Source organism: Ptychodera flava, chromosome 16 (assembly GCF_041260155.1).
Source record: "Ptychodera flava strain L36383 chromosome 16, AS_Pfla_20210202, whole genome shotgun sequence".
NCBI classification, from domain to species: Eukaryota; Metazoa; Hemichordata; class Enteropneusta; family Ptychoderidae; genus Ptychodera; species Ptychodera flava.
The window spans coordinates 11642780-11670238 of record NC_091943.1 but is presented as its reverse complement, the minus strand read 5'-3'; the positions used below and the strand labels follow the sequence as shown (position 1 = coordinate 11670238).

Below are 27459 nucleotides of genomic sequence, written 5' to 3'. Positions count from 1 at the left end.
AAATGGAATCAATGAATTATGATTGACACATTTAAATTAGTACCTAAGCCCCCATGACACAGTGAAAAGAAGATTGCATATTAATGATATTTGGACAGAATTATGATTGTATAAAAACAAAGGTATTTTCTCCCTGCTCCCAGTGGCAAAATCAGAATGGAGACAAACTATGTGAACAGGCTCACTCTTTTACATTTCTAATAACAGCTGTCTACGTCTCATGACACCTTTGTAAAACACTGGACGGGGTTCAAAGTAGATAGCACGATGCAATCTTTTCTATTTCATTTTCATTTCATGCCACCAATGAATTCAAACTTTTTTTGGATAGGATGAGCAAGGCACACAGAAATTGAAATGCATATGTACAGTCTACTAAAAAAAAAATTGCTCAGGCACTTTGTGTTTGACACATATAATACAAACCACTATGGATATACTGTACATGTACTGTAGCCAAATGAAGTAAATATTACAATGAAGTTTGCTGAATGATAAGCATCTAACCAAACTATGGATCACTGTCCCTTGTGGTCCATGACATTTCAGATAAAGGTCCTCATAGCAAGGCGTAACGAACACTGATCATGAAAGCTTACTACAGAAACTGCATCTCAGAGCATTTTGAAAGTGAGATAAACTAAGTAAATGGATTGAAAACACTGCAGAGTTTATGAGCATTGCAAAATTACTTCGTATTCGCTGAACAAAGAAGTTACAATTTAGTAGGAAATACTTCAAAGGAGTTACATGATGACATTCCATATTTGACAGAATTGTATTTTCTGTTGAAGCATGACAGTCCATTTTTTTCAAATTCGGAGAGAATTACATCCTGCTGAATAATTTACAATGGATGTTTTCTAGAAACATGTATCAACTGTTAATTGTTGAGTTTTGCATTGTCAAGGTACATGACATGTCTCAGATTCTCCCTGTCTACCAGTATGGTCTTTTCTTTATTTGTCACTGCTCATTTCATATAAGTTCCACACATGTTCTACAAAACACGGCATTCTTAATCCTATATCTATTAATGATTGTACAACCAATGGTAAGGGTTTACTTAGAAATGACCATGGTATGAATTTATTGCATACGATCATGAGGTCACGCTGTATGAAACCCTCAGAAATGGACACAATATGATTTCTGTATTAAAAAGCATGGCCAAACACTGTACATTATTGTAGATACAGCACTCACAATGAACAGGTATGTTATATTTCAATCACGAAAGTTGTGGGTGAGATACATTGATTAACCTTATATTGATTCTACATACACCTGGAGATGTCTACGAGATTAATTTGATGCTGCTTTAAATGACACATCTGCAGTTTCATTTGTGAAGAGGAATTTTGCAGATTGCAGGTTTCTGCCAGACCTTTACTGTGTACAGTATCACTTAAAGATTCTGCCTTTCTTCTAACTCCCTCCTTCACTGCGCTTCGTGACTATCAGTTGAGCATTGCACAACGATTGCATGCAAGTCCCCACTTCAAAGATATTTCAGGAGTTGACAAAGTGTGGTAAATCACAAGAGTTGGTTTAAAATTGATTCTTTTCTTGAGCCCTTGTTTCACACACTCAATATTGTTTGGCAGCTAATTACAATTAAACACTGTTATCCACAAAACGATACAAGTCCTCAGATTGTAATTGTCTGTGCATGTCACATGCAGCTATCAAAGCCTGCAGCCACTACACTATGATTAATGAAGTAATCAGCAGAAATACACTGGTATTTCAAACCCTGAAAGCGTAATGTCTCCTAAAGTTGAGGCACACTTCCTGTCTCAAATTTTGATTGTCTTGAAAGAGCCAGAACAAGAGATTGTCTCATCAGGATTCTACAAGTCAAATCTGTTACTGAAAGAGTTGATTCATACTTAAAAAACAACCACAGCACCACAAGGAACCATACCAAAGGTTGCATAGATTGAAAAAAGGAATGAGCAAATGATAAAATTAAGTCATATTGTTTTTTGACTCTGGGCAGTCAATACAATATGATTGAAGTTTTCTTTTGATCTTGATTGAGTTTGTTTTGAAATCAAGGCAACATCTAAATCATATCTTTCAATATGGAATGTTTGATAGTCTTTTCATTGGTTGGTTTGATTTTGTGATGCTAATGTTATGCTAATTTTATGCTAATGAACACTGCAGAACTGGTGCAAACTGGTCAAGCACATCTGTAGATTAGATGTTCCCTATCTGGTATGTGTGATGCGTTATCACCAGTAGACAGGATGGCTTACAGAGCATGCAGACAATTCTGCGAAAGATTGTTTTCTGTGACTAAAACATCAATACTGCGATATTGTAACTAATTATTTCCACAAATTTGGGCTAATGTGCAGCATCTTGGAAGCTGTTATCCAGTTGGTTGGCTGAATCTTACCATTATCATTGAATAATGCAAATAGACTCCCTAAGTTGCTGTGAATAGTGACAATTGATCAATCAGATATAAACTTCCGAGCAAACTGCTCATCAGCAACAAATTTTGAAAAAAGAAACAGCATACAATTAATTTGCATAAACAAAAACAGCATGGCAGGTGCAAAGAAAAGAGAATTCATAAAAGTGGATGCTATGTAAATCATAATGGTTTCAGTAGCTGTACAAAGCGATACCTTGCCAAATTCTACAAGGTTACGATCCTTAATTGAAATCTGAATCAACTTACACATCACAAAATACTTGTCCACATGTCTCAGAGAGATGCAAGAAAGCTTGCACTGAAGACTACACCAGGAAGTTTTCACACTCAAATGTCTGAACAATGACTGATGAATATTGTACAGTATTGGATTTTACCTTTCCATTCCTTTTATGACAAGAAAAGTTCCAAGCAATGAAAGGAATTATGTGGAAAGAAGGAAATAAAATCCAGAAGGGATGTCAAGATGGTGTTGCATTGTTTACTGCAATAAGTTATCCATGTTTATATGAAGGACAGAGCTTTTATATTCCATGCATCTCCTTCCTTGATGCTGATCTTCTTACGTGACGGAAACTGGCCTGTCCCATTAAGTACAATTCATGAAAATCTCACGTCTGGAGCTTGTTTGCTTTTGCAGCAGATCTGCCCGTGGCTCCCGAAGTCTTTGGTTTGAAAATATTAAGTAGCAGTTAAGCCCTCGGTCTCAGCTATTTGTAGCTGAAAACACTAGGGTATTTGAAATACCCTAGAGCATTGTGGGATAGCCCAGAAGAAAACAAACAGATCCATAGAGATGTGATCAAAGTGCTGACAGTCCAAAGTTGCATCGACATGTTGTCATACTGTTCACAGTAGTCCATTTATCAGTTAGTGGGTCAAAACACTGGGCAACGTTCAGATATGATGACCCCGAGTGACCTCCAACAGCATACAGTTTATGGTCGACTACTGCCACACCAAGCCCTGAAAAGTTAAAAAAAAGAAAAAAGTCTAGGAAAGGCGGCAAAAAATTTACAACTTTTACTTTTAAGCTGTCCTTGGATAAAACTGTTCCCTTTGATAGCCTAGTCTGGCAGTTTTCACTGGAAATTTGCTAACAATTTAAAAAGATTTCAGATGAGTCGAAGGTACACTAAAATGAATGACTTCACGTCTTAGGTTTCTACATGGAGGCAGTTGCTATCAGTAACAAAATACTGTACACGATTTAGGCCTATTGATTTTCTCCATTGATGATAAGTCCTCATCACTTGATCTACATGTTCTAATAATGATTATTGGAATACTTTGCACAATAAAGTATGTTTATGTAGGAAATCTAACATTAGATGAGTCAGCAATGTAAATAGACAAAGAGCCCTTCTGGTGATATTGTTCCCAACCTGTAGTAACCAAACTATGTTTGAACAGACTGGCTATCAAACTTAACACATCAAACTCCGAGATCACATTTTTTGCAACTGCTGGCACTCACAGTACAAATAAATACACAAATTCTGGCAATTGCAAAATATAAAACGCCAACTTTCTAAAATTACTGAGTCACAGGAAAAGCAATGCTGGTACTCACCTGTCCTGGGTTGGTCCATGGCTGGTACCTGCGTCCACTCATTCCGATGAGGGTCGTATTTTTCCACACTGTTCAAATGAGATACACCGTCATGGCCACCGACTACGTACATAAATCCGTGCACCACTCCGATGCCAAAGTTGATTCTCTTGTCAGACATTGGAGCCACCATCTCCCAGCTGTCCTGGCCAGGATCATAGCGTTCCACACTAAGGTTAAAACAGAAGACATTTTTGTAATGCAGTGTATTCATTTCTAGCCACACATCAGCATACTTAACTGGCTATTTACAAATTTTCACTGACAATTTTCCCCATCAAATATTTTGCGTCCATTGATGATGACACACCTGCTGTGAATTCCACTTTCCCACTTGATGCTTATCAATCATAATTTACCACCAACTGGGTATTTGAAAAATCTTGTAACACTCTGGCAGTGATGGAAAAATATACCTTATTTTTGTAATTTCTGAACTAGTGAGTTGGAACCTATAATTATTTGGATAGGAAAAAACCATAGTGAGGGGCCTATCAAACCTTGATGGGAATTTTCATTTTTGACATTGGTAAAACATGAGTGTCTTTTTTTACAGGTTTTCAAGAATCACGCATTTCACACATTACAAATGGATTTAAGTCATTGACACAAGGTGCACATCAGATATACGATAGTTGTAAAAACAAATGATGCTAAGAAAAGCAAACGAAAGACAGATTTATCTAAAATGTACTGTCAACAGCTGCCTTATACATGTATAGGTCAATCAAAGCACACACGCCACGAAATATTGTAATATTGTCACGTCGACCAGATTCAACTGTAAAAAAATTATGGCAGTACATTTCACCTTCATTGATAATGCAAATATACAAAATAGATGGAGAAGGGTGATAAAATCCGTCGCAAATCTCCTGAATTCACGGCATCGGTGAACTGTGGGTATACGTGAGTGTGTAATTCAGATACTCATAAATATTTCATGCTTCTGTTCCAGGAACTGTTAGTGTCATCCGAAAGCACTTTCTAAAACCGAAAGCGACTCAACCTCCGTGTGGAAAGGCCAAACTATTTATAGACACACATGAAAAAAAAAAAAACTGCGGAGGCTGGATAATTACCTTGATGGTCACCTGAATATGCTTGGCAGAGTTAGAGCACAGCTGCCATTGAAATAAATCAAAACACATTAACCGTCGGGTTATAATGAATACGATAAACCTGTCTTTTCACTACTCACAGAAAACCATGGTGATATAGAGACCATATCTAATAATTTATTCATTTTGTTCATTTTACAAGTTAATATCTCAGGCGGAAACAGCTGTTGCTTGTAACCTACTGTAACCATAGACGGTAGAGAAAGTTGTTTATACTGTAACTCACTGAAATGTATTACATTTTCATATCCTACTATACATGTATGCTGACAAATCTCCCTTTTTTCCAATACAAAAACTTAGATCAACCAATTAAGGAATGGCTCATACCACTTAAGAGGGGTAATAAGCTTTGTGACCTCTGAGAAATTTGTAAAGTCTCCCTGTATCATATTTTATTAAAATGAATTCAAGAATGGTCTTATCTTACGATTTCACTTTGAATGTTCTTTACAAAGTACATGTACATGTTATTGAGTTAATCATGGTTATTTATGAAGAACCACAATACCAGTTATAAATTTCAGAAGAGGGACTCATCTTTCAAAGCCAAATACTGAGATACTCTCTAGATTATTTCCAACTTCCAAGGGTAATATCAAATCATGAAACATGGGTGTCTTTGAGGAAAATCAGCAAAGTATAGTGCAATGCTATATACCTACGGTACTTTTCACTGACAGACATTTATTGTGATCAATAACTGATTTTCACTGGCAAAGCCACACAATTTCACAATTACATGTAAACACAGTTGAAATGCCCCATTCACCGTACATACTAGGTATTTCTAATTTGTGGTAAAGGTAGAATGTGCCTCAAGGACTGATATTCGGACTCTCAAATTTTTACAATACTTTGATGATCTACCATTTATGAGGGTTCATTTTGAAGCTTACCTAAAAAACAAAGTTTTGACTTACTTACTTTTCTTTAAATCGAAAATTTTGTTTTTTTTCTATATGGCGGCCATTTTGAATTTCTCATATCAGTAAATATTGCGAAACTTGTTTCTTTTGTACCAAACTTTGCAGGGTGACCCATGATTTTTATTCTGTATTTGAAAGCGGGAATGATTTAAAGTTTCTTTACGGCAAGTTTGAGTAAAAGTTTAAGACTTTGGATTTTGAGCTGTATGCACCTTCTTAAAGTTACAATATATATTTAAAAGAAAAATGTCTAAATTTTGTTCATACATTGCCAAAAGAAAATATTAATAGTTCATTTTAAAAACCAACAATACAAATCAAGGGTCACATTCCAGTTTTTTGGATTAGGAAAGCAAATGCCTAAATGTTACTATTACTTAATATTCAACATGGCCGTTGTTTTCTATGATAACTCTAGTAGAATGATTAAATCACTGATTTAAAAACAAAACAAAGGAGTGACAACATATTTCTACTTCGGTTGAAAATGAATCTACACAAACTCCGGAGAAGCATAGATTTGTATGATTTGGAGTCTCCTGGTTTGAAGTGAATTCTGGCATCAACAGAATATGAAGTCAACTTTTTCAATAACCCAAACAGATGCAGAACAATAGAACCGTTGATCAGAAGCAAGTAACGTTACAAGAAAGTGCGACACAGCTAAATTATTTTTCCATTTACCTATGGTAGGGTGAAATATCCACAACAGGTAAGTATACTCAGAGTACACTGAGATGACAAGCATACTCAGAGTACACTGAGATAACAAGCTGTGCAAAAGTGAACTTTGTGATTCACTACAATTTGCAGAATCTTAATTTCTATTCAATCAGATATAATCAAGACATTTTTGAATACCAAAGAATCAAAAGCTATGGACTGATATTATCATAGCACTGCTAATTATAGGGCACAGCACTGGTGCACTTGTAGATGTCCATTTCTGAACAGAAAAGATTTCAGTGATTCAAAATTAGCATATTGAGGGCTGTTGAATGTGAATGTGTAGTAGACTTATTTCTATGAAATATTCAACCTACTTCGCAAATTCTGAGAATTCATGAAAACATACGGACACAATCTGAGAAACACCTGTCAATGTAATAACATGCTAGGCAATGCTGTGAATTTCACTGTTCAAAGAAATTGACAGAAGGTAAACAGACAAAATTAACATATTTATAATTCTTGTTCCAAATAATGAAGCGAATTTCAATATGTAAACAATGACATGACTGCAAACACACAAATTTCTCATATTTCATCATCTTTCCTCCAAAATGTATTCCACGTTTCTCCAATTCAGAGAAGAAATGAGTTACAGTTCTGCAATGGTACAATGTAGAGTTTTTGTTGGAAATATACATTTTTCCATGACAGGATTACATTCATATCATCAAGCCAGCAAGCAAAATGAAAGCAGTGGCTTTATTTAAACAGATATGCTGCAAAAAAATTTTGGAATCTGTAAGTACTAGCAGATAGCTGAGTAAGCACGCCCAGTGATTATGAATAACGACAGAATTGGTCTAAAAATATTCAGATATATATCTGCGCTAATTTCGTAATGTGAGTCTGAATCGTTTCTTTCATTGATGTCAAACATAAATCTGTATCACGGTGACTAGACATCTAAAAATAGCCTCTGAATACAAAAAACCTACACTTTCCCTCTTCAAAAGGCCTGTGTGTGATCAGACTCCTCAATGTGTGTAGCTCTGAGAGGATGTATGTGTGTGTGTCACGTACACCCTTACAGAATTGCCAGCCCACCAGTTATGATGAAAGATTTCCACTTTCAATTCCAATACGCAATGATCCAACTCTTACATTATTGAGTACAAGACATCCACCCTGGTCTCTCCAGTTCAATTTATATCAGTCTAAAATTTCTCTGTGTAACCTGACAGACAATTTTACATATCATACTAATGAAGGAAAAGTGTTTTTTCTCGTTATAACCTCTAGTGCTAAAGAGGCAATACTCTTCAATGTACCATGATTACACCTGTGTCAGTGACAATGCAAATATTGCTCTATACGAATCAATGGTGATTAATACTTTCCTACTTGTTTTTCACAACAGAGAAAACAACTGGAAGCTCTATGTGAACAGAAAATTTGATCTGTCATATGACAATACTCAACATAACTAGTACATGTATATGCCTGTGATCTCAACCTGATATCTTTTAATTCAATCTGATCAGCTTCATGATTCTGTAAATGAGTCACCTCAGTTCAATAAAATTCACAGCAGTCAAAATCACCATGCTGTATGCTGCCTATACAACTTCAGGCTCATAATCGCCTGCATTCTGAACCTATAGGAGCATAGAATGGCAAAAATTTAAAATTTTCTAAACCCCTCATCACATCCTCTTTCTATCCACACTTTCCCTCCCCCCAAACTACATCCCCCCTTCTCCAGTTCATCCTGCAACAGTGGATATCTGAACAACAGTTTCAAGCAGACTTTTACCAGTATTTGTTTCCTTGCATTTGTACCCTAGGCAATGAAGAGATGAAATGCGCAATTTTCTCTTTTGGCACAGGAAGTACACAAAGAAATCTCCAATCTGAAGGGTGAATTGTGAGACGGCAATAAAGATCACCTTTCTCTGTTGTTTCTTATTTTGATCCTTCTACGTGGTCTCTTGTGCCCCATTTCAATTACTGGTAACACTATATAAACTATGTAGGTTTTTATGACAAACATTGGAAGGATACAGGATCTCAGTTGGTGAAATTCCATATCTGCTATTTGGTTCTCTAATGAGTTTGTTTCCTGTGTGTGGTGCACATGGAATCAATTTTCTGTACACATATGGTCTTCTCTGCTTTCAATACGGCCATTTGTTGTGGGGACCTTAGGGGCATAATGCTAGGATACACACAGAGTGAGGGCAACGACATTCAGAGGATTGAACTAACTTTCTCTGAGTTTAAGGACACACATAAGTTCACACTGGATGAGAGAGTATGGATGAAAAACATGTTGGAATGCAAGTGTTGTGGAGCTAAAGTCTCTTGTGGGTTGAAACTTCCAAACTGTATTTATTAGTGGAGGAAATACAAACCATACCTGTTCAAATACGTTGGGCCATAGCCACCAACTGCATATATCATACCATCCAGCACAACTGCAGCAAAACAACTTCGACTTTTCAACATGGGTGCTACAAACTTCCACTGGTTTGTCTTGGAGCAGTATTTCTCAACGCTCCGAAGATACGTCTCCCCGTCATAGCCTCCGAGGGCATACAGTTCCCCTTCCAGAACCACCACACTCAAGTTACTCCTGCGAGTCGCCATGCTGGCCATTCCGGTCCATGCATTGGTGTCCGGGTTCCATCGCTCCACGCTGTTGTCATGGTGGCGGATGGTGGATGCACCTCTCAAAACACACTTCATCCCGCCGATAACATACAACTTTCTGTCCAGTACAGCGCTACTGCACTCGTAACGACGGCAGCTCATCGGTGCCACTGCAGTCCATGTATCATTTCGAGGGAGATACACTTCAACGCTGTAATAACAACCAAATATAAATTAAAAGTCAACAAATTTGAATCAATTGAAAATGTATACAAAGAAACATCATATCTGCAACATTTTACAATGTGCATACAAGTTATCAGAACACCAAATTTGGTAATTACCCAACAACGTAGCTGAACACTTTGCTACATGACCTGGCATTTACCTAAACAAGAGTCTCTTTTATTTATTTATGTTTTATTAATATGTCTGAAGACTAATAAGAAATCCACAGAACTCGGCAGGCAGCTCCTCCACTGAGTAAACTGATATGCCTACCGGTACACTGGAACAACCCATTTTCAACAGGCAATTAGTTCAAGGGAAAATGCTGAAAAAGGGGAATAAAATATTGTGGTGTAAAACACAATCTATTTTAGTCATTTTGTGTCCTGGACGTAAACCTGACAGGTTTTGCTTCGGTAGGTTATTTTGAATTGAAACATCGCCGCATCCCTTGTAATCTAGAGTGTACAAAACTGTCATCAAATTTACCGCCTTCAATGAGCCCACCACCAACGTTGATGGAACAATTCATTTTTTATATGATTGGATGGTTGCTCTGACAGTCAATGTTTCTTCCATGTATGTAATTCTGATTCGAAAACTAATACTATGCATATATACAAAGACAGGAAACAAAATGACAATGGCAAATCATGCTTTACACTTTACAACATGTTATTCTCTCCCATGAACTAGCTGCCAGTTGGAAATGGTTTGTTCCAATATCGGCACATCAGTTTACTCAGTGGAGGAGCTGCCTGCTGAGTTTGGTGGATTTCTTATCAGTCTTCAGACATAAAACAGACTCTTGTTTAGGTAAACGCCAGGTCAAATAGCAAAGTGTACAGCTAAGTTGCTTGGTAATTACCTAATTTGGTGTTCCGATAACTCGTACGCCAAGTGTAAATACACTATCTTTGGGAAGAGTTTGCTGTAACATCTGCACATCACAACATATGCCACACTGTATTCACTGTGGGGTTTTGATTTTATAGTAGTCTAGCATTACTGACAAGGATATGGCAATTTCTTGAAAGATCAGTTCATTAATTTGCCTGTATTTGCTACATCAAGTAAACGTTGAAGATTCAGTCTCTTAAACACTTCGCCAACAAAGTGCACTAATAATGTATGATACAGCAGAGATATTTTTTGAGTGAATCAATGATGAATAGTATTTTCATCATCACGTTCATTACACTGCAAACAGCCTGAAGGTGTTTGCATCACAAAGTACATTAGATTATCCCTGTATCTTTCAGGTTTTCTTTTTTTTAATTTTTGATGACTGCCAAGCATTAAGAGATACATGATACAATACGAGATGCAAGGACATGATGATGTGAATGGCAGAGACAAACGCCTTCTCTATCACTGCAAATCAAGAGTCCTCATGCGACCGAGACTTTAGTCAAATCACAGTGGGGAGAAGGCACATCAGATAAACTAGGTCTCTATTTGCAAAGAAAATGTCAAACGTGAAAGTCTCATCAATGCTATCAGCCCTCTAGGAGGGATTATGGTTCATCTCTGACTGCCGTAAAAATCACATGTTTATTCATCAGCTCTCTTCAAACAAACGCTGTTTCAATTTTTACTTCATCTCCTGACGCCACCTCATGGCAATTTTTGCTGTTTCTGCAACCGTTTTATGTTTGTCTCGTCTCTCTGTGATTCATTTCCTGTTGTGAATGGAGACAATGAGCCCGGGTGAGAGATGTTCTCCGACAAACATTGACAAGAAGGTACCCGGTGTGTTATGGGCAAACGCCCGAGTCTGTACGGCTACAGTTTCCGTGTACTGATCAATGAAAGCATTACTCAATTCTGAAGGACAATGGCAGACAAAACTAGGGGGAGAAACGTTGTGTGACCAAAATCCTGGATGACTCTGTTTGAGCCACATTACACAAATAACTCTTCAATTACTTTTCACCCTTGCACTGGCAGAGTCTGGAATAATCCCATCATTTAAAATAGGTTGGGTGAATCCATGTATTTGGAACTGGGGGTGAAAAGATTATATTATAACAAAACTTGGGTGGTGGGCCAAACAATGATCAAACCATAACCAAAAATAATTTTACTTGCATTTCTTGTCAGAAATGAAACTTTAGAACCTTGTTATTGGCATTTGACCTTATAAGATGACAGGCCACGAGTCATATATGCCTAACAACAATACCAACCTCAAAACTATGGTATTTGTGTTCCTACCATCAAATAGAAATGGGATGCAAACACTATTCAGTTCTCTTACAGCTCCATAATTTTTCACTTTTCTCCCACTGGACGTATGGATGACATCTATCAGCACTTAGAACATTCAATCCAGGAACTATTTACAGCAACAATGATGACGCTCATTTACCCCATGTACAGTGATAATGCTATCTTTTAATCCTTCGATGACGATCATTTGTCATGCAAAATTAACATAAAAGACATGAAATACCCAAAATATCACTGTGACACTAGCTATCAGGTCACGTCTGAGAATATCAATATGTTAATAAATGTCCTGAAAGTAAAATTAAGTGGATTTTCATGAAAATCTTCCTTTTTAGTTCAATTGTAAGGGTACGTCCTACAGTTGATGTTGTTTGTTAAATATGTTCCTCAGGGCATGTCGAAGCAGATTAGTCAAAATATGTCACGTGCCACAAGTTGTATTATACTACTAGCACACTAACCAATTTGACCTGCAGGTGAAATGTGAAGCTGGCAGGAAGGGTTAAAGGCGCTGTTCGAATCCCTGGGATCGCCTTTGTTCTAGTCTGTAAGAGGATTATGGAGGTGTGATAGCCTTTTGTTTTCCATTGAAATTGTAATCTGGTGGGTAAATTTTCTGATGAGACAATCTGAGTGCCAACACAGGCCTTTAAGACTGCACCACCAACATTGCTACGACAGATGGCACGGTCCCTCCAACAGATGGCATGGCCCCTCCGACAAATGGCATGGCCCCTCCAAGTGTTGAAAACCTGTATCCATCAGTCACCCTAATTTCCATCAATAGCACAATTATACATTCACTTCTTCATCTTCAACAAGAAGAGGAACTAGACTCGTTGCCCTGGCAACTTTGCTGAGTCATCGCAGTAATTTTTTTCAAAAAACAAATACAGCCACCTGAAGTGAAGTCGTTGCTAACAATCCCAGTTGTTGTCATAGAAATCTGCAGCCCACGACACTTAAGAATCACAGCCATCAGCCTCATCCTCCGATTTTCCTGTACACAACAGTTTTGCACTAAATCCCATCGGTAAATGTATCAAGTAGCCGACATAATCACTCTTTTGTGCAGTATTTTCAGATCTTGGAAGACTAAAGCCCTCTTAAGGAGGAAATCCAAGACTAAATTTAGCATCAGAACCTTCACACCACCTATTAAATTTCCGCTTCATCTGTGGAGGGTGTTAGCATTTGTGATGTTGTCACACCAAGTGAGTATTTTGCCTCTCATATGGGGAGTACAAGTAACACACTACATTGTCTTGAGCTGTTAATGGGGAACTTTTTGTTTTTTATTTCCACAGGGATGGACTGTTGAGAGTGAAAAAGAGTGATAAAATACTCTGAACACTACATTAAATCCATCTTTAATAATATGGTCCTATTTACATCAATGGTAACGCCTCCACCGTACAGCAAAACTTGACAATGAGACCGTCACTTGACTGCAGATAGTAACTCAACAGTTTTGTTCTTTCAACAGTCTCAACATTGAATATGGACTAAGAATTGCTTGAACTGAAAAACTCATCAAAATGTCTCACTTGCAGTGACTTTTTTTGGCTCACGATTATCCATATTTAGGCAAGCAGGGTAGATGGGACGACATGATGCGGAAAACTTTGGAATAAAATTTCAATTTCCAAGGATGCATGAATCTGAATTGCATTTATATCTCACACTGCTGATAAGGGATTAATTTTTTTCAAACACTTGCTGTTCAGTTTTCACGTACAGGTAGCACCAGTTGAACATGCATCATGGTGAGAACTTTGATTTAGAAAGCTCTGTTCTCCATTTCCCGCAAAAAAGAACAGCAAACACAGAAATGGAAATCTCTCTTCCTATCCTTCGCTTTCATATTGTGACACATGTAGAACTTGCTTGTTATTTTCAAACAGCAACATTTTCGAAAAAAATTCAATGATTGAATAATATGTTATAATATGTGAACAAGGAAAGAAAAAAACATGATTTAGAGAAAATAGTCTGACCGCAAATGTTGCAAAAATCTATATAAAACATGGCAGTCACAATTTATTTCATGATAATTTGAACAAAACTGAACAGGGTCATACTTAAGGAAACTGTTAACCAGGTATGAAAGCTTTTTGAAAGGCAGTTTTTCAGAAGATTTTTGAGCTAAACTTGATAAAAAAATTATAGTGAAGACGCAAACTAATTTTATGCTAATTTAGAAAAATCTAAATAAGGACATAAAAAACAATATATATATACTAGTATCAAATATGCAAGCGACTTTGTCAGATGGATCACATCCAACACTTGGCTGACATCGCCTGTAAGCTCTGGATGGTTGACAGTTGGAATCCCGAAAGTGATTTTTTTTTTAACTCATTTATTAATTCAGTGACTACAGAGACACGTTAGGTACAACATACTGGAAACAATTTGAACAGGACATTTTTCACCATGTTATATATCAGTGACTCAATGATTATAGGGAGACAACCAGAGGAACAACCTTTCTTTAATTTCAATTTCTGTACATTGAACAGGAAAAATAACGGAAGTGCCTTCTACTGTAAATTCATCGTTCAATACTGAGTCATGTTGGCATTTTATCCAAACCCTACAACTTTCTCAGCAGTATTTTGACAGATCTGCCTCAGAGGCCCCGACAGGATGGATCAAAAGCAACTGATTCAAATTTATGACTCTGGGAGAGAGTCAATTTCATACTGGCTCTGGCCAAGGTCATCTAGCATCTGTTCATATCCATTTACCAATTGTTTGATTTTTTCACAAGTTCCGTTTGGAAGGACATGCAGATTCACAATATTAGCAGCATGAGAACCTCTGGATGATTAATGGAATTGATGAGGAACTCTGCCATACAGCTAGAGACAGATTCCGTCTTCTTAGACCAAATGACATTACAATCACTTAAAATGCACCTGATCCAATCATGCCCATGTGAAGCTGCGTGGTTGAGGTGGGTGGGCGTGTCCTCAACTTCATAAATTGCCTAGACGTTGTGGGTAATGACAGGCACGGCTCTGTAGATTTCACAGATTGGAAGAGCTGTCAACCAGAATCAATGACATAGGAAAACAAAGTAATGGAAAGTGAGACAGAATGATACATGGGTTTTGCGCTATATATAGAAAGTGTGTAATGAAACTGCTTGGGGTTCACTGACTCTGTGCTCTTTTCTGACATTGGAATGACATGTGTAAAGCACAGAACACCATCCATCACTCAGTTTGCTAACAAATTGTCAACATATTTTTCCTCTACCTGGGACTTAATGTGAAAAGCTAATTTGGGATCAACAAGACGCGGAAACTAATCCTGGATATAAATTTAACAAGCTTTGAGCAAAAACTTGTCTTTTCAGAGCATTGATCCGTTTCAGGTAAATTTCTGATCCAACCAACAAATTGTCAACTTCTCTCCAATTAGGACATCACGTCAAATTTTTCTTTGTCTCTCTGTCACTGTGCAATTTAATGGACACGGTAATTTCTTCATTGTTTATGCAAGAATGTCATGATAGGGTCAGTTTCTTGTGTACTCAACACATCACTGAGGGTGAAATATGTCACACAAGATGATAGGTATGAACATGTGTCTCTGACAAACAGAAAAGGATGCCACGCACCCTATGCATGCCAGTATGCCAGAGACGAAATTGAAACCCATAAGAATATCAACACTCAGAGTGGTGCTGCTGAGATGACTTAGAGGGGACAGAACAGATATGTGGAAGACAGATCTACCTTTAGTTATTGCCATGAAAAGGTGTACGTAAATCAAAAAGAGCAAGAGAAGACTTATTTCAGTGTTATTGTACACAGAAGAAGCGGAAAAAATTGACCATTTTCATCAAATTTATCTTGATACTCTCAATAAAGCAATCTCCATTTCACCATCAGAAATTCTCCATGAAAAGTACCTTCTCGGCTTGTAGAGGTGAAATATGGCAGATAGGACTAGTTGTTTTCGGGTGGCCTGGCAGTTTATGATTACATTCCCTAATCAGTATTTTGCCATGGTGTTCACTTTGCAAAGATACATATTAGCCTCCCATTGGTTACACTGAAAGGGTACGTCAGCCAAAATGGGGAAAATTGCACTTTATGATTTGAGTTTCCCTGCATTACACATCCATGCTTGGTGTAGTCAGAAGATTTGAAAGTAAATTTAACAAAGTATTTACAACACAAACTTGAAAAGGAAATGGTGGTATTCATAGTAAGGACACTCCCTGAACAATACCTTAAGCTCATTGTCCCACGTCTTTTCTTTTCTAAATCAGAGTCCGCGCAACGCCTCCTCACTATAGCGATGCACTTTTTATCTGGTCTAAAAATAGCGCTTGAAAATCTGTCACTCGGAGCATCTCAACTGCTACCTTAAACCAAAGGAAGTTGGTCTGTTTTGTGCATGAATCACCTTCCCCACGCTTTGTGCCGCTGCCCACCTACTGCAAGTCTGAAAAGGCTTTGTTACCAAGGCAGTGCTGGGCCAATAGAAACAACGTGATCTCATTAGTACAGAGCAATGCACCTTACTGAATCCCATCCCATTATTCTCTTCTCGTGTACCGTACATACATAGCCATGAAGGACTTGTTTATCACTAATACCCGGCAGTTACATGGCAAGCCGGGCAGTAACAAGTCCAGGTCACAATGACAATTCATTTGCAACTACTTTTGTGAATGAAAGTGGCATGCAGAAAGATGTTGAAAATAGGACTGAATTGACAATTCCGTAAACATATTGGATTTCAACGCATTCACCAATCTTTAAGGGTCCTACTTCAAAGTTTGAAAATGTTAACTTTCATTGAAGGAGATTTCCTTACTATAATTATCAAGGACAGCAAGTACTTATACGTCTTCATTTCATCACAATTTACACAATTATTCTATTATTATCTACATAAGTTGGGAAATTACAATTCACCAGTTCCCTTTCATCAAGAACTAAAGATATACACTGTACAGGTACACTGATATGTTGTCAATATAAATATTTTATGGACAGTAAATTTATCAAACAGACCAGATTGAAAACTCTCATGTCAAAAACCACTCTGATGGTACTTTGAACTATTTCTGATGCGTTCAAACATCAGTAAAATATCTTTCCCTTTGCTGTCCTTAAATACAGACACCCCTATAATCATTTACATAGGCCCAGTGGCAGCATATCAAAGCATTAACTTTGACTTTCAAACACGAAAGTAAAAGGGGTTTTCCCTTTTCAGCAATGAATAAAATTTTAATGTTGGCCTCTTTTTCTCATGATCTATGGAAGACAAAAAGCGGAATAATGTGGGTTTTAGACTCCATGAACACAGCAAACAAATAAATACATGTTAATAAACACATAATCTATAGTTGAATTCCCTGGGAAAGCACAAATAAGTGTTGTGTCAAATACACATGTAATAATGAGGTGTACACATGTGAGAGTGAGAACATGATGTAGATTTTTAAAGCTCTAGTTTAGCTGTCACTTTTGATGTATTTTCCATTATTCCACTATTCTGTTTGTTTGACAGTTTCTTGTTTTTTTTCCCCAAAACTGTAAACACAATTTAAATGTGTATGATATCCAACATTGTTGACAACAGCTGAATTCCTCTCTGGACTAGAATTCAATTGTCCACGATAACACTGCAAATGGTACAATACGGGCTTTGTTTGCATGGCTTATGATATTTCATATTTCAAATACCTGTTGACCCTTTATTTTCCCTCCTATGAATTCATTTAATTTACATTTTTAAAAACATTTTTTTTGATATGCCTCCACAATCCAGACCCTGCCACGATCACAGGTAATTAGCATATCATAAAACTGATATCAAGAAAGCGATGAATAAATCATCAGATCTAACTAGACAGGCTTTGTAATTATCTCTAGCCAAACAGTCAAGCTATAAAAATATTTTTTAATTAGTGGTCGGGAGGAAAAATTTAACAATCAATCAATCAACATAAACCATTAAAACCACGACCAATTGTTTGGCTTTGATTTAGTGCAAATGTTCAAAACCCAGGAAGAGCAGAAAAAACAATTTCCTATTTTATTTTTAGCTTGCTTAATGATCAAATATAGCCACGTACATTATTAAACCTACAGAATTTCTCAAGGACAATAGCGAATATAGCTCTAAGTGGAATTTTATGGCAGGATGATATAAGAGAAGCCTTTGTGAAGCCAACTGGGCTTCTGTTCCCTTTCTTAATAATCTGACATCTTTCATTATTAATGATTGTTTCGAGTATATTGCAACTTAATCAGTTGTAAAGCTGAGGACGGTTTGCAATTACCAGGTAATGCATTCGGGTTGCTAGGCAACTGTCAACACCAGTTAGTTTTGTGAAAGATTCTAATAAAAAGCTGTGGAAACAACATATTAGCCCCAAGCTGCAAAGATTGTATTCTTATATGTGAGGCAGGGATTGGTGTATTGATTGATATCACATTGAGGCATTTCCACTCTGCCTGGTGTGTGCATTACCTCTGCATATTAAACAGAAAGAGTCAGACATTGAGAAAGCAAATAGAACAGGCCTAACATCCAGCCCTCTTCTCGAAATGTCACATGGCGACCTTGAGCCTCTATGTCTCACTGTCATTAAATTTATATACACAGCCTGTCCCAGCTGAACCTGATTTTCACATCCTGTCTTTTTTCCATTTGACAGTGAAGGCTCCATCGTACTGAGGATCGGGAATCTTTTTGTGCAACACAACACTCAGGCTGGAACATTTCACCCCCATGGCACCAACAGCTGCTTCCTTCTTAAAGCCACCTGTACTATTCACCTGTTAAAGGGACTGTGACAGGGTCATCACTATCTGTAGTTTCTAAAAACACAAATAATACTATCATGTGATCAGTCAAGAAATATTATATGTTAATAACGAGAAAATCAATAACAAATTTCAGTCTTGACATCAATACCATATATTTCACTGTGTTCTGATTTGACTTCTAATGGTCAGTCATCCTGGATTATCATGACAGGTATTTTTAATTCAAGTCAGAAGACAAACAAACTGCCTTACCAAGGGAGATATATTTTCTGCAAAAGTCATCAAACTTTAATGGGAGAATATATTAGTGTGTCCCTGAGAATAGATTGAAAATAGCAAACATCTCCCAAGGGTTAGATGTTACAACATTTCATCATAATTTTATCTGCTTACTTGTTTATCCATAATTTATCATGTTCCTGAGTTTTCAGTGTCTTGTCTTAAATCTTCCCGTATTCTATTCCATGAATTACAATCCAGATCGTGTGGTTTCACATTAATTGACATTTCCATACACACATTAACAGGAACTGTAGCTGTAACTGTTTATAATATTTCCATTTTTTCCACGAAAAAACGATAAATTTTCTTTTTATTCGCCCTAGAATGCTAAAATGCAAGTGTATAAAAGTCTTTCCTACACAATGCACTGTGTACAATATACAATGCTGCTTTTGAGAAATAATTCTGTATCTTTTTATAATATATGCTCGCTGGAAAGGAGGCCTGGCTGTTAGGTTTGTTCTATTTGCTCTCTCAACTGACAAATTAACTCCCTACCATTAAAACATGATTTTGGCAGTAGATTTAAACTAGAAGCTCTGTACAACAAAGAACAAATACTCTGGAAAATACATACCGGTAATCTATCCCTCTATCAACCTTACTTAGTACCTGATATCCAAACTTAAACAATGCTCAGTAGAATTTTGAGTTTACGTGGGAAATTAAAATGCGCTCTGTCTTTCAAATGCTTCTGAATCTGAGCATTGCCAATGGACAAATGATACACTGTATAAACCTCCAAAAACAAAATCAAATACACTGTCTAGATATGAACCTGCTGAAGAAAATTCACCAGGTTAAAAAAAGTAGTGGAAAATAATCAAGCTATTTTTGTCATGTCTAATAGGTACCTGTACAATTGCAAAAACAAATGTATAAATTTGAAATTCTATGTAATTGCTTTGGTGGTATGAATTTTTAAATAACATGTTTGCACTAAAAAGTGAAAGGAGCATGAAATGCTGGTATCTGCTTATTCATTCTTGCGTGGAACCTGTTGTTCGCTTTGGAAAGCTAAAACTTCTCTGAGAATTTCGGCTTCAACATGTCTGGAACTTACAGGCTAGCTTCTACGCTATGTTCATATAGGTACAATGAGTACAAGAATGACTTTACTTCACAATCAGAAGGGTTTGACAGAGAATGTCACATTAACACATCTGCACTTGAACTTTACTATGCAAGTTCTTGTACCGTGATTCTCTGTCATCAATGGAGGTTTGACCATTGTATGGTTGTAGAAAGATTACATATTGTCAGCAGGTAATAACACCAGCCAAACCAGAGTTGAAACTTTCCCATAATCTTATTTTTCAACAAATTCACATGATAGGCAGATTATTAAAAAATACTTAAACACTTGTACATTTAGAAGGGGTATCAACTAGAATACAATAACCCTTGATTTCCTCAGAATATGACTTGCCGCTTTCACCCTCAGAATGTTGTCTTCAGCAAGTCATGTAGATCACTCAGACTAACATAAAACTATACGGACACGCAACGTGAAAAGAGGGCTTTTCAATTATCCACTTTACAAAGAGAATTGGTATAAGTGTAATGGTCCATTCACTCATACCAAAATGTTGAACCATACTCCAATGCCAGAATGAATAGACAAGTCAACTTTTGGTTGACGTGTGAACCTTTTCATATTTTCAAAGTTTGTAATTTTAGCTTGCAGAAATACTATACTAACGCTGACATAGGATAACAATAATGATAGTATTGCGGTTAATGATGGACATTATTCATTAGGTTATTGACCATAGAATTATCGTGATCAATACTTGGTAATTTGGCACACTAGTTTTGTACTACTGCAAAATATCTCTAATTATGGCTTATGTTTGTCATTACACAGATTTTATTATTACTCGTTATGGTGGAATATTGCATCTTAAGGTTGTAAGTACTATGATGATTTGACAGTAGTAATTAATCATAGTTCGGAAAAAAGACCGTTATGGAGCAAAATTGTGGCAACAAACTGGAATTTTATTTCAGAGTTATGAAATACCAAATGGATGAAACAGCTGTTGCTAAGCCACACACGTCAAAATCCTTTCATAAATTACTTTTACACTTTACTGACAATTGTCACATTACTTTCACTGGAGAATATCCTCTTTTTATTATTTCGAGCATTTTACAGACTCTGTTTACTAGCCAATTGCGTTATTATTGTGGGACTGTACCAAGCCAAACATATTTTCACATTTTATGCTACAAAACTAATATTCACAGGGTGGAGTCCGCAAAACAGCAAATACATTACTATGTAACACAATCCATTGCAACAGTAATACATGTGAGGGCAATGTCCCGACACAATGCTCCTTTATTCTGTGCAATGCCACCTCATTTTACTGCAGTAGCAGAAAAAAATTTTGAAAAAAATATAGTGAATATCGAAAAAAGGCTTGCTGATATTACGGTATATTTAAGTAATGACTTAGGTAAAAGACATTAATAAGATATACCACTCATACACATTAACATGTATCTGTGTAAAAATATATATCTCTCAATATGTAGATAATTAATTGCCAATTGGAAATATACTCATTTCCAAAGAAGCCAATTGCCACTTAAACCGTAAGCCAAGCGTGTGCATATATTAATTATTTATTTAATCTGACAGGACATTAATCTCCTTGTCTCGAAGCATCAATGTAATCGGAGAAGTATAAAAATAGCTACAATAAAGGAAAATTGACTGATCATTATCGTTCAGACTACACCGAAATTGAACTTATACCTATGGATATTAAATATTAGCATGGTATAAATATAGAATATATACATATTTACACTCAGTATAAGTGTTTTTGCACAGTAATGCAAGCAACAGGAAGTGACTGCTTTTGTGTACAGCCTATTACCTACCAAGAATGGTCTATTTTTAATTTTTGCCGAGCTTTATTCAAATTCAGCATTCTGAAGGAAATATGGAATATACAACTGCCTTACTCCATATCAAGAATAAGAAATAATTTTGCCTATTTCTGGAGAGTTCAGAAGGGGCTGTACTTAATTAATGACTGGATCTGAATCTCAATCAAACTGCAGGGAACAAGTATAAATATATTTCATGGATTGGCATGATTTCGTCGTGAAGTGGATCAATGTTGGATGGAAGAAATTCCAAACACTGCTGTGATCAATCCAGTCAAGAAATTAATATGAACATGCTACTGGGCTAACTGAAAATGAACACCTATGTAATAAATATTGGCAACATGGTTCGTTTCACAAGCATGAAAATGCATTTGGAATGAGAAGAAAAAGTGTTCAGAGTCGTAGTTAATCATTCTGGTCATATACATGCTTACAGTGTAGGAGGTATCATATCATGAAAATATCAGAGAACCTTTTCTTATTGACAAACCCCCATCTTGTACGGTATTAGGCAGACATATCGGAATGATAGTTGCATTGAAAAGCAGACAATAAGAAAGGTTACTGGAAAAGATGTTACATTCACTGTAATACCTGGAAACAAATAAATTGTGGCCTAAGTGTGAAATATTAGCGTAGTGTTGATGTAATTAACATATGTCAACATTAACAATAATTGTTTTCATAATATTTGTCAATACTGTTCACATACCAGCATGTGAACATCACCAGGATTGTCGCAGTGGTAATACTGAAACAAGGTACATATAAGTCTCTTAGGTGTGTATTCAAACCAAGTTTGACATAGCCATATTGGATTGCATCGCAAGACAATATAACGCACATGTTTGCTAGAGTGAATTATCCATGTGTTTAGATTGAAAGCTATCAGGTTAGTCTATTAAGCTGCAAATGCATGAGATAAATAGCCGGTGACAAATGGATTGGTAAAATATAGCAAAAACTATAAATCTTATAAACTTCATCCACTTGAGAAAGATTTAATCATCTTTACTGATGTTTACTGATTTAGGTTTTGGAACAACTTTGTAGATCTATACAGCCACAGAAAGTAAATTCACTAAATTGTTACATGTAAACACTTGATAATTATATGGCACTCCCACCAATCTTTTCTCCAAAGACAGAATCTTTCAAATCAAATTTTATTACACATCTTGGGCCATAACATTCTACTAATTGTCAGTTTGTATGCTAGCCACACCAAGGGAAAGACTATCCTTCCAGAATGTTTACTCAAAATGATGGCATACGGTCACATCATTTTTCTATATAACCAGATTTATTCCATACCAGGAGACATGTGACTGGATGAAAAAATGGAAATTCACAAGTATGGATGCAGTGCTGGCATCCTTTAAGCCTTTGTTATTAAGATGACAAAAACAAGACTACAGCAGTACTTCTTTCCCACATGAACTGAACATAATTTACAGCAATCTACTCTAGACAGGCACAAGCCACTTGATATCTCTAACAATATTCTCTTTGCTGAAGCAGTTGCTGTCTTCCTGAATGCAAGCATTTCCTGTTTATGGACTGTCTGCAATGCCAACTAGTCTCTGTGCACCTTGACTACAAACATCAAAGCAGCTAGCAACAAAATTTGACTTAAGAGACCATCAAGACAAGAGGTGTAGATTCCCCGGTAGAGCAAAAAAAAAAATCCAATTTTTGGTGTGATGTTACATATCTGTAAAAGAACAGATAAACCATTCCTGATATTGTTTATTCGATATGAGGTGAAACCTTAGCAGAAAAGTGATCTTTTTTGAGCATAACATGAGTAATGCTACTGGGTTTCAAATATTATCAAGACCTTCCAAATGGAAAGAACTGTCAATATCCATAAAACTAAGTAATTATGTTTGTTAATGTGAGGTCTTGAACTCAATTTGACTTGGCTTTTCTGCCCCAGGGTAACAAGTCCAAAATATTTGGTTACCACCGCTGCTCAAAGTTTCTGTAAGGAAAGCTTACACCACTCCTTTTTTGAAATCAGGGATAAGATTCAGAGGTCACTCTGAAAAATTTGGTACTGGAGAATCAAATTTGCCCAATATTTACCGACAAGTGAAAGTAAATATGGCTGCCGTCCACGTTAACTCTGTGATGAAAAATTTAATTTTCGATTTCCACAAAAATTATCTAGTGAAAACCTCATTAATTCCATGAGCTTTGGAATGAGCCTCCACAAGTGTTAGATCCAAAAAAATATTGTAAAAATTTGAGAATCTGAATATCTGTCCCCAGGGCATATTCTACCTTCAAATATTCAGTGCATTTTGTCAACTTATGACAGTTCACTTGTCAGTTCACAAGTATGGCAGTATCTCAGTTTTTTTCAACTGTTCAATTTAACTTCTCGGGTAATAAATCCTGCTTTTACAAACATTATATGTAAAAAATTAATACAGATTTCCGGTAATGAATAAACTTGACTGTGGATTTCATGGTTGTTCATTTGTAGGAAACTTGTAGGGAGGTTTCGATCAAAAGGTTGTAAATGCCACTTGTCTGAAAGCAAAATTAGGGTACAGGAAAAAACTTCATTCTGTTAAATCTGAGTATTGACCAACTTGGAGAAAGACATCCATCTACTTCATACAATGACATGTTAACAGTGTAACTTGACAACAGTAAATGACCTTCTACCTTAACCTGATTATTAGAATTTTTTAATAATTTTACCTCTGTAAACTACAAGCAAGAAATTGTCAAAATACAAATAAAACTGTTGAGCTGTGTAGCTGTATGTGACCTACAAAGAGATTCTATCTATTGTCCATCACTGTAATCATGGTGTCAATATTTACAAATATGAAACAGTTAACACTCCATGTGAGCATTCGTCATTGCCCTATCACAAGATTTATCTGCCACTCAGTCTCTGTGTCCAGTAGGTTGTCTTAATCTAAGCATAGACACTCCGTTTTTAGGGTCTATGATTTAAGCACGGTCCGTCTCGGGGGACCGTGATTTCAGCAAGGCTTGGATCTGTTGAAAAATTCATAGCGGTGGAAACTCGGGTATCTATATATCCCTTTAATGTTATGGGCAAACACCAGTATCACTTCTATTGACACACAAAATGTGTAGGCCAAACTGTTCGCACCATGAAAGGCACGTAGAGTATACACAGAGGGCTATTTCTATCGTTCCTTTCATTCAGATGTTTGTTTGCTTCTTCTGAGGACAATGTGTGCTGCAATAATTTAATACATCAATCCTGTAGCAGGTTATCCCTGGCCATTATTTGTGGAAATCAAGCTGTCATTTGGCAATTGAGACACTGCACTGCCTCTGAAATCACTACCAACGGTGAAGTCTCCCTCTCTGATCTTGCATTGCTATTTCAACAACGTCAAAGTATCAGTTGTCTTTCTCTCTTTTCTAGTTGGGGCTTAACTTTAACTACAGGCGCCATATAGTTCAAGCAATACACTGACACTGGTTTTAAATTACTGGCCCCTCAATAGTGGAAACACAAAATCACCATTCTCAGTCTGTTCTCCCGCCAGCAAAAGACAGACAGACACCTGTTGCTGCCGTGGGACACTGGCTTCCCTACTGGCTGTATGCCACTGGACAACCTTGGTCACTACCCACATAACTATTCTATTATTTGTTTCTATAAATGGCTTGGCCTATTATCTCTTTTTCACCTTTCACGTTCTCTTACTGCATTGTTTGCGTACCCTTGTTTATGTATTTGTGAGGCTAATCAGGGCATGCCTTCACTTGTTTATGGATGGCTTCTATTGTCTTGCACGGCCATAAAACTCATAAATAATTCAATGGGCTTGGTCTTACACCTCAATAAATAAATCACATTCTATAAAAACCTTTCACCAATGGCTTGAAGTAAACACGTTGTAATGCCTTATTTGCCACTTGTTGACAAAAACATATAAGCGTAGGAGATGGAATTTGCCAGAGATCATTTTATTTCAGTGGATATTACAAGTGTAGTGCTGCTCTGTCCCTTTTTATTAAATTTATTGAGTCTCTAATTAATGTCACATACAGAAAGGTTGTTATTCATGTGTCCATGTTGTGTACGGTTGATGTAGTCAAAACAAACAGATCACCTCTGAATGAACTGCATGGAGCAAGAAAGAAATCTCAAGAACATCAAATTTTGCAAAACTGCAAAAAATTCACCGATTGAAAAATAACACAAACCTAGATGGACAGCAATCTACCATGCTAACTACAAAGGTTACCAGATTATTTTAATTGAACTAGGCTTTTATGATGTGCAATTTCTAATGGTAGTGATGCTGAACTAATGCTTTTGTTCTGTGATTGTACTTAATTGGTATATAGATACCTGGTAACTTTTTTTTTCGCCATTGGGCTGTTCATGCCCTGTAGAATACCTACCTACTCAATGTGGCGAAAAGTCCATTCTTGCCACCAACCGCACATATCACCTTAGGCTGCCTTCTGGGTTGGATACTTTTCTCCATTTGTTGAGAAAGTTGTACTCTCTCTTCAGGCACTAACTGGTATTTCAGGGCTTTGTTGATGAGCTCTTGACACGCATAGTCGTCCCGGATCAGCTGGTCCGCTTCGTAGGACTGGGTCAGGAACTTTACCGTTAGTAAAGGCAGGCGTATACAAGACAAAAGTTTCGACAGAAAGCATCTCCTCTTGTTGATGTCGTATTTGATCCACGTCTCAAACGCATGAAACACCGACTTTCAGTTTTGACATTCAGGTCATTGCTGGAAAGCAACTCGGCGACCTCGTTCACCCCGAGGTTGCAGAATTCGTCAGTTTCAAAAACCTCCTCGAAATGCTGACATATGTAAGAATACGTTTTGCGGTACAGCTCGCTGCAAGCATGGGTTTCTGCGAACTTTGCAATGCCGATGCAGTTACTTGGGTGCAACTGTCCCTCCAAGAAATCGCAGCATTTCTTAGTCACCGATTTCAGTTGCAAGATGTTGGCAGCTGGCAGCAGCGACTGCACGGTGACTTGGGAGACGTGAACTTTTCCCGTGTAAGCAAAATCAACCAGTAATTTCATGGCAGACTCGTCAATAGATTTAAACTCTATTTCCTCCTTTTCTCTTTCACACATGTTTCCCGTAAACATGGCTTTAAAGTACGGACTGCAACTGGCCAATACGCCCGATGGCCCGTATCCTGCTCTCATCAATCCGAAGGACAACATCGCAAAGTTCCTCCCGTTGCCTCAACTCGTTCAAACCATGGAGTAAATGCTCAGAGTATAACTCAACCTCACCGACAGTGACCAGACTGTTGGCGTTTTGTGCGTCTCCTTCAACACCATCCATTATGAATTGAAACACCACAATAATTACGCAGAGATGCGAGAAACCTACAAGCGAATCTTCAGCATATCGTTACCTATGATTGTCGGGCAATGAATGATGATATCAATGAAAGAGGAATCACACGAAATACTCTCCAGGCAGAGGGAAAAATCAATAAGGCTGCCTTTGGTTGTGCGAATACTGTTGACTGAAATGTCCTAATTTGCCAGGTTTAGAAAATAATGCAACGAATCAAATTATTTAGCAAAATA

General features: G+C 37.0%; 1 protein-coding gene across 1 annotated transcript; it reads right to left on the bottom strand.

Annotated features, from left to right (window-relative positions):
- Positions 1–1321: 1321 nt before the first annotated feature.
- On the bottom strand, positions 1322–27317 carry LOC139152822 (kelch-like protein 28). The gene is given in 6 exon segments (XM_070726167.1): positions 1322–3415; positions 4023–4231; positions 9200–9643; positions 26289–26607; positions 26610–27046; positions 27048–27317. Coding segments are annotated over 6 exon segments (1734 nt in total). The 5' UTR covers positions 27209–27317; the 3' UTR covers positions 1322–3251.
- Between the last annotated feature and the right edge of the window lie 142 nt (positions 27318–27459).